This window comes from Ceratotherium simum, chromosome 3, assembly GCF_057802395.1.
Source record: "Ceratotherium simum simum isolate JZ-2026a chromosome 3, ASM5780239v1, whole genome shotgun sequence".
NCBI classification, from domain to species: domain Eukaryota; kingdom Metazoa; phylum Chordata; class Mammalia; order Perissodactyla; family Rhinocerotidae; genus Ceratotherium; species Ceratotherium simum.
Window position 1 is genome coordinate 5,916,542 of NC_141902.1, and position 16,417 is coordinate 5,932,958.

Genomic DNA, 16,417 nt, shown 5'->3' on the forward strand with positions numbered 1-16,417 from the left:
GCAAAAGAGTAGACTATTTATTAATAAATGTTTAATGCCCATAAGTATTTGTTCTCCTTTTATGCCTGGAGTGAGAGGTATTCTGTAGTCAGCTTATACCTGTTCACAAGAGCTGATTCTTAAATTTTCAGGGATCTTACAAATTGTCTTTATTAAAAATTAAATTATATAAACTTACAATTAAATTCATTAAAAACAAAGTAATACTCTAAACTTATCACTTCCTACTTATTTTACTACATCTTATTATCTGTGCCCTTCAGGTTCTTTACATCTATTGTATCCACATGGTGGAAATTCTATATAATCATGTGCCCTCGCACGTTTCTTACTCCACATCCAGTGACGTCACGTTGGTAGCTTGAAGTCAGCCACAATGGGACTATTTACAGTATGGAAATTGGCAAACATTACAAATCAGGACTTTTTGCATAACACTGCATGGGTTAATTGGGGAGTTAAATAGATCTTTTCTGGCTGAACTATCAGCTTAACCACACAATATAAAATCTGTTGGGGTCGGCAGTGGGGAGGGGGCAGTAATATGTATACCAGGTTCTAAATAATCATTTCCAAATGAACTTTTAGAATATAACTCGTTTGTTAAATTGGGGAACTACTTTATATTGACTTATAGTTTTTTTCTGTTTCAATTTTCATTTCCTTCAAGTATTGTATCTAAAATACTGAGTTCTATAAATTATAATAGATTGAAAGCAAGCATAACACTTTTTAATAAGGGTTTATAACCTGGCGTATATAGGAACTAAGAGCTCATCTTCCAGTATACTTAGTACTAGTAAGATTTGAGCAACAGTGTAAAAAGTTAGTCATTCTAGGGTCCCCCAAAAGATCAAATCATTGATTGCTTGGACTTGGGAAAAAATGTTGAAAGACTGGGATTTTTCAAATTAAATAGAATACAGCAAAATAGAAGGCATCTACGAGATATGTAAAATTACATCTTCATATTTTAAGCACTAGAGTAAGTATTGAGTGGAGAGAATAGTATCTCCTTTCCAAATAGTTATCTAGAATGATTTTGGTAAAATTCCTTCAGCTCAGTAAATCTCGTTGATTTAGTCATATGCATTCAGGAGGTTATTTTTATTGATTTGAATTTCTTGTTCGTTAACTGCTTTTGGTCTTCCATAGTGCTTTTGCATCTCTTCCAAAGCACAAACCTGGTTTCTGGTCAGATGTAGCTATGGCTGTAGGTTCTCGGTCTGCTGAAGAATGCCAGAGGAAATACGTGGGAGATCCCCAAGGAAAAGGCTCCCAGAAACGTGTCACTAAGGAAAAGCCAGTCAATCCCAAAGGGCAAAATGGTAATCTTTGTAGTAAATAGTTTCTTCCTAGTTCTCAGGATCAATTTCTAGTCACTCACTAAATGTATTTTATATTGATCCATGTGTCTTATTATAGGTGTTTTCTGAAAAATTTTAAAGCTAGGAAGGGCTCTAAAGATCATCTGTTTAATTAAGTCTTACCTAGATAGTTACTTACATTACTAGGAGCCTTAGCAGCCTTGTGCTTTGAGTTTATTCTGGGAAGTCTGCAGTTGGATCCAGAGATTTCAGTGTCTGGATTCTTGTTCTAAGGGTCTAATTTAATATGAGGCCACTTGGGTAGGGCCCCCTAGTAATTGATAAGAAAACTTAGGGTAAATTTAGTCTTTGTGGTCCCCAGGGGTACACACTCCTGCCCAGGGTTTGTGCCAGAGAAGTCCTCTACTAAGCTTTACGGAGTATCCAGGATCCCTGTCCTAATTCAGTAATGTTTATATTTTATCAAAATCCATAAATAAGGCATTCAGCAAGAGGAGTGTGGGAGGTAACCTTTCTCACAGGGTAAAGACCTTTTCAACCTCACCCTGCCTAATGATAGGTAGTTTCTTCATGAGGATCTTATGGACTGATCACATTGCACAGATCCCAGTGTAGAAAGAATCATTTGTCATATAGGAGACTTGTAAATATTAATAACAGAGGCTGAGTTTACTTAATAAGAATACACAATTTAGATTTTGCAAAGGCTGTTAACTTTAGAGAGAAGTTACTGTGAATGACCAAATCCTTATCAATATGTTTTCCTGACTCTTAAGGCAAGATTGGTGATGCTGATAAGAAGCAACCTATTAAGATAACTGCCAAAGTGGGAACTCTTAAAAGGAAGCAGCAGATGAGGGATTTTCTGGAACAGTTGCCAAAGGATGACCATGATGATTTTTTCAGTACAACACCTTTGCAGAATCATAGAGTACTGGTAAGTAGTCTTAAATGCATGAAATCATTGTTTTCTTTATATTGACTTTTATACCTTTCATTTTTATGTATGGTTAGTGTTTATTCTAGTATTTAGGCCAAGGATTGATAGCCTCCACAGACATGACCAGAGGGTGGTATAGGAAGCAGTCTGCCAGTACGTGCCATTCTCATTGGTGTCCAGAGTCTGCCCTTCAGTAGGGTTCAAAGGTAGTGTTTGTACAACCAAATAGAAAACCTAGAAATAGGCCAAACATGTATAATAAAAATTTCAAATGCAATGAGGCAAACTTTAAAAAAAAAAAAGTGATAAGATTATTACCTACTGTATAGTAAATCGTGGGGAGGGATTCAGTGACAGCACAAGATTGACAGATTTGAATGTATAAAAGAATTAATTTTTGCAGTATGAAAACATAAAAACAACATAAAACTTAGCATAACTAAAAACTTTAGTGATTGGGATAAAATATTTGCAACAAATAAAACAAAACAAATAATATTTATAATATGAAGAACTCATTCAAATATTACTAGAATAATGAAAAGTATCAAAATCACAGGAAAAAAGGGCAAGAAAATTCAAAAGGCTGAACAAACACTTGGGGAAGTGGTCATTTCAGCTAGCGATAAAGGAAATTGTATGTATACCTTCTAAATCACAGAATCTTTTTAAACAATAAGTTAAAATATCCACTAACAGAAAGCGATGGAGATGTTGATACAGTCATACGTCAGTGGATGCATAATGGAAGCACACCTTTTGGAAAGGATTATGGCAATATACGAGAGCCATAAAGATTAATTCCATTCATAGGAGTTTATCCTAAGAAATTCAGCGAAGTCAAAAATCACCAGGATATTCATTGCAGGTTTATCTTTACAGCCAAAAACTGGAAACAATCTATATATCCAATAAGGATGTTCTTCATAAACACAGTGAAATACAGTACAAATTTTAAGCACAAACTTGAGACTGTTTCTAGAATCTAAAAATAAATATTAAGAATACTAAGATTAAAGTAATATAAAAATACCTGGATATAGACAACTGGACTATTAAGGGTAAAAATTGAAAGAGTTGTTTTAGTGAGCTAAACTTAAGGGTAATTTTTTCATCTACTCATGTCTTAATATTGCTGTTAAAACATCTCCAGTTTAAAAAGGCTACACAGGGCTTTCAGAATTTGGTAACATCATCATCTGGGACCCTTTTTGCCTACACAGTTATAAAGGGAAATATTTGAAGGGAGCCATGGGAGGCTCTTAACTATGTTCTCTGCACAACAACCGTGGTCTTTTAGGGGTTGTACGCTTTATATTATTTCACCATCTTGTCAGGTTCTGTGTATGTTTTGGCCTAAATGCAAAAGTTAGCAACATTTTAAAAACAAAGATAATAAAATAGAAAAAGAAAGCAGTGAATTGTAGTTTATTTTCTGTGGCACAAGTCCACTTTCTCTAAGGTTTTAATAAAAATGTAAGTAAAATCTTAATTAAGGATTGTTGTTTATTGGAAATATATACACACAAAAGTTGAATAGTGCTTGAGTTCCTATTAAGGGCCAAGCATAGTAATAAATGAATTCCAGTTTTGTTCTGTCTACATAGAGGTCAGCAAACTCTGGCCCAAGGACCAAATCTGGCATACTACCTTTTTTTGTAAACAGAATGTTATTGGAACACAGACGTGCCCAGTGTTTACATGTTGGCTCTGGCTGCCTTCAGGCTGCAGCAGCAGAGCTGAGTAGTTGGGACAGAGACTGTCTGGACCACAGAGCCTAAAACATTTACCCTCTGACTCTACAGAAAACATTTGCTGACGCTTGGTCTACACAACCTTGAGAAGTAGCTGTCATCGTCTCCATTTTACACAGCAGAAACTAAGTTTTTTAGAGGCCTAGGCTCTGTTCTCTACCTACTAATATTTTTAGTTATCTCAGTTGGAAAATTATAAGGAGGAAAACAGCTCATCAGCCCACCAAAAAACATTTTGTGATAATGAGAAATTCCATTTTTAGGGGCACCTGCTGGTAATAAATATTTGCTTTCTAGTTGCCAAGTTTCCAGGACAGTCAAGAAGAAGATGATATTCTGCCAGATATGGACAGAAACCCAACAACTCCATCATCAGTTATCTTTCCATTGACAAAAACTCCTCAGTGTCAGCATGTCAGTCCTGGCATGCTAACCTCTATAAATAGGTAAATGTTTATGCATATGATACTGTAATTCTGTGCATCGGCATTTAACATTTCATGAGTTGAAGAGAGTAGATCTCAGTAATGAGAAGAGTGATAAAGAAGTCTAGAAAGAATAGTTCCCAGAAGTCAAGGATGGACAGTTTCAGCAAGTAGGGGTGTTATTCAGTAGTGTCAGGGCACAGCTCACACTTTACATCAGGATAAATTCCAAGCGGATCAAAGTTTTGCATGTAAAAAATTAAACTATAAAATATGCCTAAAGAAACCTTGGAGAATTATTTTATAATCTTAGATTAGTGAAGGTCTTTCTAACTATGATGCAAGACCCAGAAGCCACTAACAAAAAGAACAGTAAAGTCAACCATATAAAAAATAAAAAGTTTTACCTGGTACCAGCCACCATAAATGATCAAAAGACAAACGACAACCTGAGAAAAGAATATATGGAACACATCACAAGAAAAGGCTAATTTCCTTGATATAGCACTCCTACAAATTAACAGGAAAAGGAAAGCTGTTCTCATGTATCACTAGTGAGAAGGTAAATTAGTACAATCTCTGCAGGCAGCAGTTTGTCAATATCTGTCAAAATTATAGATGCTCTTTGACCTAGCAATCCTACTTCTAGAATTGTGAATGTACAGCTTATTCATTGCCGTATTGTTAATAATGACAAAAGACTGGAAACAACTGGAATGTCCATCAATAGGGTCTAATCAAATAAACTCTGGTACGTTATGTAGCCATAGAAATTAATGAAGAAATTCTTTATGTACCATTATGGTAAAATGTCCAAAATACATTAAATGAAAAAAGTTAAATGCAGTGAATTATGTGTTGCCATTTAGGTAAATAGACTATAGGTGTGTGTGTACATGTATATATTTATGTTTGTATATGTATATACTTGTGCCTACATGTGCATATATACATAATTGCTTTTATTTGATTAAATATCTGAAAGGATACACAAGAAACTTAAAACATTGGTGATCCCTAGGCAGAAGAACTAAGGTAGTTTGGGACAAGTAAGAGGGAGACTTTTTGAATTTTGAACTGTGTGAATATGGGAACTATTTGAAATATAAATAAAATTATGAAAAAATTGAGGTGGCCAACTGTCACAGAGAAAAGATGGAAAATGATAAGAATGAGGCCTGAGAATAGGCTCTTCCATTCGGCAGTTAAGTAGGCCAAAGCAGACCTTAGTAAGAGCAATTTCTGTGGGGTGTGAGAAGCAGGAGCCAGATGATAATGACTGAGAAAAAAGTATTCAGTACTCTCCATGAAGCTTGGTGAAATTTTAATTTACATTTTATTTGGCAGAAACATAATTTTTCCCTAGCAATCCACAAATTATTTTTTATTTTTGATTTAGTATTTAGTGTAGGTGAAAATATATTGAGAGCGTAATTTTGGACAAGTTTTGGGAAGCACTTTGGCCAAATAATCAAAAGCTTTAAAATATTCATCCCTTTGGCCCTTGAATTTTTATTAGCCAATTCTAAGGAAATAAGAGATTTGGGCAAGTATGTGTGTGCATTTGTATGAACAAAGATGTTCATCATAAAACATAATACTGAAAATTTGGAGATGACTTAAATGTCCAGTAAAGAAAGTTAAGAAATTATGTGTAACAACTAAAAATCATGACTTCAAGAATTTTTAATGAGATAGAATAATGTTCAGTGGATAATAGCTTTTAAAAGCTAGGAAATAAAACTACACAGCTGTTTTATGGCTGAGTACTATTGCATGGTATATATGTACTACATCATCTTTATCCATTCATCTATTGATGGGCAGTTAGGTTGTTTCCATATCTTGGCTATTGTAAATAATGCTGCAAGTGAACATAGGGGTTCAGATATCTCTCCAAATTACTGTTTTTGGACAGATACCCAGAAGTGGAATTGCTGGATCATATGGTATTTTTAATTTTTTTATTTTTTTTCCTGAGGAAGATTTGCCCTGAGCTAACATCTGAGCCACTCTTCCTCTATTTTCTATGTGGGTTGCCACCACAGCATGGCCCTGATGACTGGTGTAGGTCCACACCCAGGAACCACACCCAGGCCACCAAAGCGGATCACACAAAACTTAACCACTAGCCCACGGGTCTGGCCGCCATTTTTAATTTTTTGAGGAACCTCTGTATTGTTTTCCATAGTGGCTGCACAATTTACATTCCCACCAATAGCATACAAGGGTTCCCTTTTCTCCACATCCTCACCAACAGCTGTTGGTGACAACATGGCTGGATCTAGAGGGTATTATACTAAGTGAAATAAGTCAGACAGAAAAAACAAACAAAACAGAAACAGACTCATAGATACAGGAAATAAACTGGTAGTTACCAGATGGGGGAGGAGTTGGGGGGCTGGGTGAGATAGGTGAAGGGGATAAGAGGTACAAACTTCCAGTTATAAGATAAATAGGTCATGGGGATGTAATGTACAACATAGGAAATATAGTCAATAATATTGTAATAACTGTGTATGGGGACAGGTCATTTCCTAGTGTATATAAATATCGAATCACTATGAGGTACACCTGGAACTAATAGGATATTGTATGTCAATTATACTTCAATAAAAAAATAAAAGCTACGTACGGTATGATCCCGATTTACATAATATGTATTCATAAGAGAAAGGAAATTTCGTGACCAAAACATCACCAGCCTTTATCTCTAGGGTGTAGAATTACACTGATGTGGGTTTTGGTGGGATTTTCTGTATCACTTTTACAATTAAGGAAATATAGCTTTTTTTTTCTTATAGAGCACATGATGGACTCATTTGTATTATGAATATATGTCCTAAAATGTTTTTCTTATTTTAATAATTTTATTTATTTATTTATTTATTTTCCCCCAAAGCCCCAGTAGATAGTGGTATGTCATAGCTGCACATCCTTCTAGTTGCTGTATGTGGGACGCGGCCTCAGCATGGCCGGAGAAGTGGTGTGTCGGTGCGCGCCTGGGATCCGAACCCGGGCCGCCAGCAGCGGAGCGCGCGCACTTAACCGCTAAGCCACGGGGCTGGCCCCTCTTATTTTAAAAAATGAGTTTCCTAGGCCTCTTCACTGTCTTTTGACTTCAACTCTAGTAATTGGCTTCCTTTTTATAACAATTTTGAAGCAGTTTTTATCACTTGAGAAGTGATCTCTTTGTAAAGGACGACAGACTCACAAGGTGCTGATCCTGAACAATGGACAAGGCTTATTCCCTTGCTACGCAGCAGCGTTTGTGGTTCACGTTAATATCTTTTTTGTGTGTGTGTGTGAGGAAGATCAGCCCTGAGCTAACATCCATGCTAATCCTCCTCTTTTTGCTGAGGAAGACAGGCTCTGAGCTAACATCTATTGCCATTCCTCCTCCTTTTTTTCCCCAAAGTCCCAGTAGATAGTTGTATGTCATAGTTGCACATCCTTCTAGTTGCTGTATGTGGGACGCGGCCTCAGCATGGCCGGAGAAGCGGTGCGTCGGTGCGCGCCCGGGATCCGAACCCCGGGCCGCCAGTAGCAGAGCTCGTGCACTTAACCACTAAGCCACGGGGCTGGCCCCATGTTAATATCTTAATACGATCACATTACAAATTTCTACATCATACCTTTAAGGTTGCTCCCAGACAGTCATAAAGGAAAGGATAATTGATCATACAGGATCTTGGAGCCAAGAGAGGATTAGAATTGGTGTTCAGCTGGTATTTCCTGTCATTTACTGTCATGGGAATTGTAGAGGGAATTGAGAATAAGTATTTTTTGGCTTCAATTTTCATCTGTAAATTTTGAGTCAAGCCTATTAGCTAAGAATGAGAAGGGAAAGAGATAAGGTAAAAATAAATGAGGAAAACTTCATAGTTGGTATGGGAAATACAAGAAAGATGTAACTATGTAGAAATAAAAGGCTTGTGAACTGAATTGAAGATTCAACACAGTTGGAAGCTGTAAATTTGTTGAGGGTTTTCATCACCAAGTATATCCTTGAAGTGGTCAGCTTTAAGACTGACTCTGGATGGGGAAGGACGTGAACAGGAAAAGGGAGTGAAGGTGTATCAAGGGAGTCCAGGACCAGAAGTGTCAGTGAGTTTTGGAAAATAGAGGCAGCAAGATAGAGACTGGAAAGAGCACAAATGGGACGATGAACAATAAGCCAATCATAATGTCCTAGAATAGTCTTAATCAGTGCTTCCTTTAAAATGTTTGATTGAAGCATTTTGTCCATCTTTGTAGGTACACCATCGTCTTTTTTAAAATGGAAAATAAAATGTACTTTTTAAAGATTGAAACACATTTTAAATTAATTTTGTCAACTGCTGTTCAACCTGTGGATACAAGTATGATAGTTAATGTTGACTTGAAATTATTTTATATTCAAACAGGAATGATTGTGATAAATATGTTTTCCGTATGCAAAAAAAACACAAAAGTAAAGGTGGCATTGTCTGGGGCAATATCAAGAAAAAAACGGTGAGTATTTTTATTCTTCATTGATTTATTCAACGAATGTCTGTTGAACAGCTATAATATCTGGCCGATTGTGGGAGTTCTGAGTTACGTAACTGTCCCGGCCCTCAAGATGCTTACAGCCTAACACAGGTCAATTATGATATGAGGCCACTAGCAAGATAAGACGCAAGGGCTGTAGGATTACAGCTGGCAGCTCGAAGACTGAAGCATTTGAGCACGGTGAGAATGGATAAAATTTCTCATTTGAGGAGTCAGGTAGGGTGGGGAAAATACATACAGGTCAGGGAAGGACATTTGCGGCAAGTCACAAAAGCATATCATCTGTTCGGTGATTGGGGGATAATCCAGACTAAGTGAATCATGATTGTCATAGGATAAGAAATTTCATCAAATCCTATGCAGTTTCAAAATGGTTTCAAATGTTTTTCAGATTCAGCTACTTAATTTTTTTATGTGTGTATATATATATATCTATCTCTCAAGATTTAAATCTAATTACAGAAAAAATTTTAACCTCAAAGTTGCCTTAATAATCTAGACCCCTTTGAGAAAAGATTAGGAGAATCCTTTATCCTCTTGAATTTTTAAATTTTTAATTTCTGATTTTAATTTGTATAATTTATATCCAGATAAAAATAGAAATATTCTAGAAAAGCTAATTCACCTCAAATTTCCTCAAAGTAAATAGCTAATCTTAGAGAACGATAATTCGTGGGGGTGGAAGGGGGACTACCTTGTCTGCCTTCTGACCAGGTTATGGCCATCTCTTCCTCCCTCACCTGTGTTGAAATGTTTATACTGTACAGAGTCTCTAAACTGAACATCAGGATTAGAGTCACGTCCAATTTTTATGGGTTTCACTTGTCCACAGGAAGTGGTAGATACCCCTGGGGACCTTGGTTTAATAAAATCCACTTGGAGACTCAGTTCTTCCAAAGAACTCTCTCCTCCATAATTCAAGATGCAGGCAGACGTCCTCTCAGTGTTCTTGGATTCCCTTTTTCCAGTCTCACATTCCTTATTAGAATGAAAACTGGGTTTGTTGCAAAGGACGTGAAATCATCTTATCATAGTGAGAAAGATGACGTCTAGTCTCTGTTCTGCCAGTAAGAAGCTGGGTTGCTTTGATGAGTATTTCTCAAACTTAAATATGCATAGGCATCTCCCAGGGAATCTTGTTAAACCACAGATTTTGATCCAGTACTTGAGATTCTGCATGTCTGATATAAGCTCCAAAGCCAGCCCTGATGATCTAGCGGTTCAGATTTGGTGCTCTCACCACTGAGGCCCGGGTTCATCTCCTGGTCAGGGAACCACACCACCCGTCTCTAGGTTGTCATCCTGTGGTGGCTGTGTGTGGCTGTGATGCTGAAAGCTCTGCCACTGGGACTTCAAATACCAGCAGCGTCAACCCGTGGTGGCAGGTTTCAGCAGAGCTTCCAGACTAAGACAGACTAGGAAGAGGGACCTGGCCATCCTCTTCTGAAAAACTTGGCCATGAAAACCCTACAAAAAGTAGCAGAGCACTGTCTGATAGAGCGCCAGAAGGTGAGAAGATGGCGCAGAAGGGCCGGGCAGGGTCCTGCTCTGCTGTCCACAGGGGCACTAGGGGTCTGAATCGACTCGATGGCACGAACACCAACACACCAGCTCCAGGTGATGCTTATGCTGCTGGTCCCTGGACCACACTGAATAGAAGACCTAATCCACGCAGTCTGTTCTCTCTGCACAATGAGAAGAAGTTCATGTGGGTATATCCATAAGGGCCCTTACTATTAAGAACTTTTATTTCTCTGTATTTCTGACATCATCTTAACTACTTCTGGGCTTTTGTTTTTCTTAATGAGTTTTAGTTTGAGCAGTCTACCAAACTATAGTGTCTTTGTGATTTAGCCCCCAAGCCTTTTTTTTTTTTTTTTTTTGGTGAGGAAGATTGGCCCTGAGCTAACATCTGCCAATCCTCCTCTTTTTGCTGAGGAAGACTGGTCCTGGGCTAACATCCATGCCCATCTTCCTCCACTTTATATGGGACGCCGCCACAGCATGGCCTGACAAGCTGTGCGTTGGTGTGCACCCAGGATCCGAACTGGCAAATCCCAGGCCGCCGCAGCAGAGCGCATGCACTTAACTGCTGCGCCACCAGGCCGGCCCCCCCATTTTTTTCATAGACTAATATTTTGTAGCCAATGTGTAAGGATAGAAAGAGCAAAAGATTTAGTGTTAAAAGTTCTGATTTCAAGGTCTGACTCCCCATACCAGCTTTATGACAAGGCAAGCCACTGGAGCTTTCTAATCTCATGTTATTCATGTGTGGTATGATGTGGGAGTCATGATATTGCTTTATCTCACTGAGTGGTTTTGAGGGCTAAATGATGTAATAGTGTTTTAACTCATTTCACGGGAAAAAAATACGTTGACATCACAATCTATGAACATGAGTTAGTATCTCAAGTTTCTTTCAACAATGCTTACCCTCAGTATAGTGGATATACTTGGGCATGTTTTCTTTTCTATTCCTTTTCATTTGTTAAAGACAGCCAGCCATGGCCAGTGGTTTAAAAAGCATTGATGTCGGGCCCGCCCCGTGGCAGAGCGGGTAAGTGCATGGGCTCCGCTGCTGGTGGCCCAGGTGTGGATCCCGGGCGCACCCATGCACCGCTTGGCAGGCCATGCTGTGACGGCGTCTCATATAAAGTGGAGGAAGACGGGCACGGATGTTAGCCCAGGGCCAGTCTTCCTCAGCAAAAAGAGGCGGATCTTCCTCACAAAAAAAAAAAAAAGCATTGATGTATATGGGCATGCATTATACACTTAAAACTTGCTATATAAATTCCCATTTTAGCCAAGAATTTAAAGTACAGAGAATTTAAATTTTGCTAGTGTTAACGGAGTAGAATGAGTACTTAGTCGATTTTTGGCAACTTTCAGAGGCCCATGGACTGTCCTGTAACCATTGCAGCATTAGTCTCTAATGTTTTCTTCTAGTTGTGTTTGCCAGCAGTGGGAGACAACGTGGACTAAGTCATGGCTGTTGCCCTGGATCAATTCCACTTAAGAGAATTAGACACAATTTCACAGATAATTATATGTGATTAGATGTTGTTACAGGCACATGTTCAAAGTACTCTGGGGATAAAGCATGCTCGGTTGTGTCTAGGTGTGAGGCAGGCTTCACAGGAGGTACCAATCAGCTGTTAATATGAACTCTCTCGTAGGTTGAAACTGATTTTCCAACTCCAACATTAAGAAGAAAAATCCCATTTAACAAAGGTAATTACTTATATCTTCATTTTGTAGCTCAGTTCTATTATAGGGTAGTCTCTTTATTAACATGGTACTAAAAGTAACTGCTCTCAAGTGGGTGGACTTACCCTTTTGTTTATTAATTTTCAATTTCATTGAAATTACTTGTAGAAATTTATTAATCTTTTTTATTAAACTTCTCTTTACAGAATTAGCAGAAAACTCTGGTATTGGAAAACTTTTCACTAATGCTATGGAGTCTTTAGATGAAGAAGAGAAAGACTATTATTTTTCAAACTCTGATTCTGCATAGTAAAAATGAGAAAATATTTCCAAGATTTTTATCAAGAAGCAGACCTTTATATCTTCATTTGAAGTACATATATTTTCTTTATAATGTAGCTTCATATGAAATTGTGGACTCCTCTTCAAAGGTTTCATGTGTTTGTATTCAAACTAAAATATCCTATAGAATATTCCTCATTGCTGCAGCTTACTAAAAATATAAGGAAAATTGTCTTGCTTGTATAGATATTTGTAAATTTCTGGGTTTGCAATATTAAAAAATATGTAGATAAGTCTCTCATAAGCATCTAAGTCTTTTACTTTAGGAAAATCATGTTCCAAAAAGATTTTTTAAAAGCTTTTGAGAAAATGTTGCTATCCTTAAGGGGGAAACATGGGGGAAAATAAAAGATAGATTGTACTGGTGGCTAGTGAATTCATGACCGTTTCAAGTTAGCATTTGTCACCAGTTAGTATACAAGGCAGAGTTGATCTAATGTTTAAATTACATGTTGTTGAAACTATTTGACATACTTTCTCCTGTTTTGCTTAAAACTTGTGATTGGCATATCTATGAAACCTATGTAAATTTAATTTATTGTTTTTTCAGTATTATATTAGGTAGAATCAGAGAACAGATTTTGTTGCATTCTTAAGCCTTATTTACATATGCAGACATAGCTTAAATCTGGTCTCAATATTAAAAAGACTGGCTTAGACAAACATCAGGTAATGGATCTCCCAGTATAAGGAGTCGAGTTATTGTGTCATGTCACAGTATACACTGTTTTCCTTTTAGACAGGCAGCTTCTTTAGAAATAAACTTCTTTTAGCTTATTCTGCCATTATGTTTTAAAATTATGTTGACATATAATATTTTCCCTTTGGTTATAGTACATACCCTTTCTATCTAGTTAGATTGTTCAAATAAAGTTAGTTGACTTTTATACTATTTGTGTTTTGGGGGTTTGTTTTGTTTTTATTGAGGTCACAGTGGTTTAGAGCATTATATAAATTTCAGGTGTACATCATTATATTTCAACTTCTGTATAGACTGCATCGTGTTCACCACCAGAAGTCTAGTTTCCATTTGTCACCATACATGTGTCCCTTTACCCCCTTTGCCTTCCCCGCTTGGTTATTTTTTTAAATTACTGGATCATAGAAAGAAAACAAATATGAATTCTGTTACCGGTTCAGTTTGTTTCCTCAAAAAATGCCACAACTTTTAGTAAAAACTACATTTTCTTGTTTCTTAGGAATGTAGTAATAACCATCAGTTATAGAACTAGGGGGTTTACAGAAATGCAAGATTTAAAAACAATAGGGCAGTTAGACTGAGAGCATTCTTGAAACTACCATGACTGTTTCTGCCACAAAGACTTAATAGATGTAGGATGGAACAAATGAAAAGGATATTTTAGAGTGGCTCTAAAAGATACTGTTGTAGAACTTAAATTGCCAATATTTGGTGTAATACCATGCTGTTTGATGCTAATGGATAGTGTTTTAGGAGTTAGAAGTTGATTCCATAGTGGGAAACAAAGATAACTTTGAAATAGCATAGACATGACACAAATCAAAAGTGTCACCCCCCCCCCCCCGCACTCTCCATGTTCCCTGTGTCCTGTCAGACTTCCTTCTGTTCTGTTGTATCCCACCTGCCAAGTCCCTGGTTAGTCCCATTTCTTTCCATCAGGTCATAAGATGAGCTAAGCTACTAAGGTTTAATGTAACCTCCCAAGGACACTTACTTGAAAGTGGAAAACAAAGACTTTAAGGGCTCAAAGACAATAAGATGGATTGATAATCAATAGGGTTGATTGAGTGATAGTTAGTTAGGCACTGCCAATGAAAGTACAGGAGGCGGCCATGGCAGCTTAAACGTGGCTGGCGCTCTCTACACAGCAAGCATAAGTAAATGCAGTCCTCTAGGTTCCGTCCTTCACACCATGTTAATTTAGGAAATGTTTTGTCTGATGGGTGGACACCCAGAATCAGAGCTCGCTGGTGTCTTCGGGGGAGGTGCTGCGAGCTGGTTGAGGGACTGCATGCTTCCGGCGTGCAGCTGGGGCAGAGCGCCACCAGACGTCCCACCTACACGCACCCCTGACACCACGTAGCAGGAGCAAGAAGCAGCAAAACAGCACCCTGGAACCAGAAAGAGAAACCCCTTCCTCCTACTGACAACGCTTAAATCATGCTCACTGCAGGGAGAAAGGCTCATCAAGTTCAGTCTGTTGTAGCAGAGCAAGATACTGAAGGGTGAATTTGAACCTGAGAGAGAATACACTGATAATTGCACATCAGCCAGTACTTATAGAACTTCTTTTCTCTCTGGCTTTGACAGAATTATTGAACAGCAGAAATAGGAGATCAGTTGCTTTCAGAAGAATTGAGAATTATTTATACTATCCCAAAGGAGATAAATTCACAATTAGAGTAACTTTTTAGTGAAAGAGAACTGCATCCCGTTACTGGGTACTGGTTCTAGATTTTCCAGTCTAAACCTGAATGAGCCACTCATTTCTGGGCCTAACTTTTGTCATCTGATGAGAAGGTAACTTGAATTAGATGAGCTCTGAAGTCCCGGCAGAGTCTCAGATAAGGAAAGCTCTCTGCTGGGAGGTTGGTCCCACTGCCCAACAGTGTAACAGAAGAAAAATATAAGGCAAGAGGAGAATAAAGAACTCTGCATGGGGGATAAAAACGTCCATAATTAAAGGCTGCTTTAGCTCCAGACTGAATAGAAGGAAGGGCCTCAGATGTTGCAGATAAAAACATGGAGCCATCTTAAAATAGTAATAGCATCACAGACACAAGGTAATGGGTCACGATGCAAGTCCACACTCAATAGCTCATCTATACTAAAAAATTTTCCAAGTCCAGGCCGCTATACACTTCTTTGAATATGATATTTCAATGAAAAAAGTAGTGTAGGCTGGAGTTCATACGAATAGAATTTGACTGTGCTTGCTTGGGACACCTTTGGTAAGATAAACATACTCAGATTTTCTAGTTTCCTAGTTACTGGGGTATTTATCTCACAATACACCTACCACCCACACCTTACCCAGTATGTATATAGACTCAGGACATTTAAAATAGTCTAAACGATATTATAGTTAATATATAGGAAAAACTGTTTATGACCATTAAGTTGGCAGCAGTCAGACACATCAACTTATGCTCAGAAATGACAACTTCAATACTATAAATCTGGAAAAATTCCAAAATGCATCTCTAACTCTAGCTTTTACTTGCTTCACAGTACCATCAATAAACTTTTCTTTATTCAATTAAGGGGGGGGGTTCATAATCTAATCAAAATGATAATTGATCAGGGGTTTTCTTTGTTAATAATTTATATAATCTATATAAATAAAAATGTATACAATATAAAATAATAGATATGGAGATATTCTCTTATTTACATATTTTAAACTGACAATCAAGTCGCAGCAGTGATTACTGAAATGCATTTAGCACCGTGCGGGTTCTCTGATGACCGCACCTGGAGCAGTCGATCAGGCATCAGCTGTCAGTCTCCCCAGGTGAAGACCGTTTGGTAACATCTGCATGTCAAATACATGGTGAATATATTTATAGATCTCCTCAGCCTTTTGATGGGTTACTTGTGCATACACACAGATTTCTTGAGGTGAGCTGAAAAATAAATTAGACAAAAACAATTCACTAGGACTTTTGACTTATAAAATTTAAATTCTTATCTTGCTTAAAGAACACAAAACATTGAAGCCTTAAGAAAATCATCGCTTCCTAAGCATTACATCCAGTTAATAGGTCTTTAGCATTAGTTTAAATAAAACAAAAGCTTATTCTCTATACTTAAAATCGTATATAACAGTAATTTCAACATCTTACATGGGCCCTTAGTTTAATTAAAATTAACCTATTTTCTAAAAACTTCCTTTTCAAGCAATATAA

The 16,417-nt window shown here is 37.5% G+C and overlaps 2 protein-coding genes across 10 annotated transcripts in view; one reads left to right on the forward strand and one right to left on the reverse strand.

The window, feature by feature from the left end:
- MIS18BP1 (MIS18 binding protein 1) overlaps positions 1 to 13,421 on the forward strand; it is a 52,118-nt gene extending 38,697 nt beyond the window's left edge. For 6 of the 9 annotated variants that reach the window (XM_087422165.1, XM_087422148.1, XM_087422141.1 and 3 more), the window contains 6 exons: positions 1,156 to 1,328; positions 2,105 to 2,265; positions 4,320 to 4,468; positions 8,854 to 8,941; positions 12,157 to 12,211; positions 12,394 to 13,421. In XM_087422165.1, coding sequence (XP_087278291.1) covers positions 1,156 to 1,328; positions 2,105 to 2,265; positions 4,320 to 4,468; positions 8,854 to 8,941; positions 12,157 to 12,211; positions 12,394 to 12,497 — 730 coding nt within the window. In that variant the 3' untranslated portion in view covers positions 12,498 to 13,421. Of the gene's footprint in view, positions 1 to 1,155; positions 1,329 to 2,104; positions 2,266 to 4,319; positions 4,469 to 8,853; positions 8,942 to 12,156; positions 12,212 to 12,393 lie in introns of those variants that run through there. The other 3 variants (XM_087422185.1, XR_015549586.1, XM_087422192.1) reach the window with 3 other exon arrangements.
- Positions 13,422 to 15,705: 2,284 nt separating this feature from the next.
- FANCM (FA complementation group M) overlaps positions 15,706 to 16,417 on the reverse strand; it is a 54,319-nt gene continuing 53,607 nt past the window's right edge. Inside the window, exon 23 of the mRNA XM_087422135.1 lies at positions 15,706 to 16,135. Within this exon, the coding sequence (XP_087278261.1) occupies positions 15,997 to 16,135 (139 nt within the window). The 3' untranslated portion in view covers positions 15,706 to 15,996. The remainder of the gene's footprint in view (positions 16,136 to 16,417) is intronic.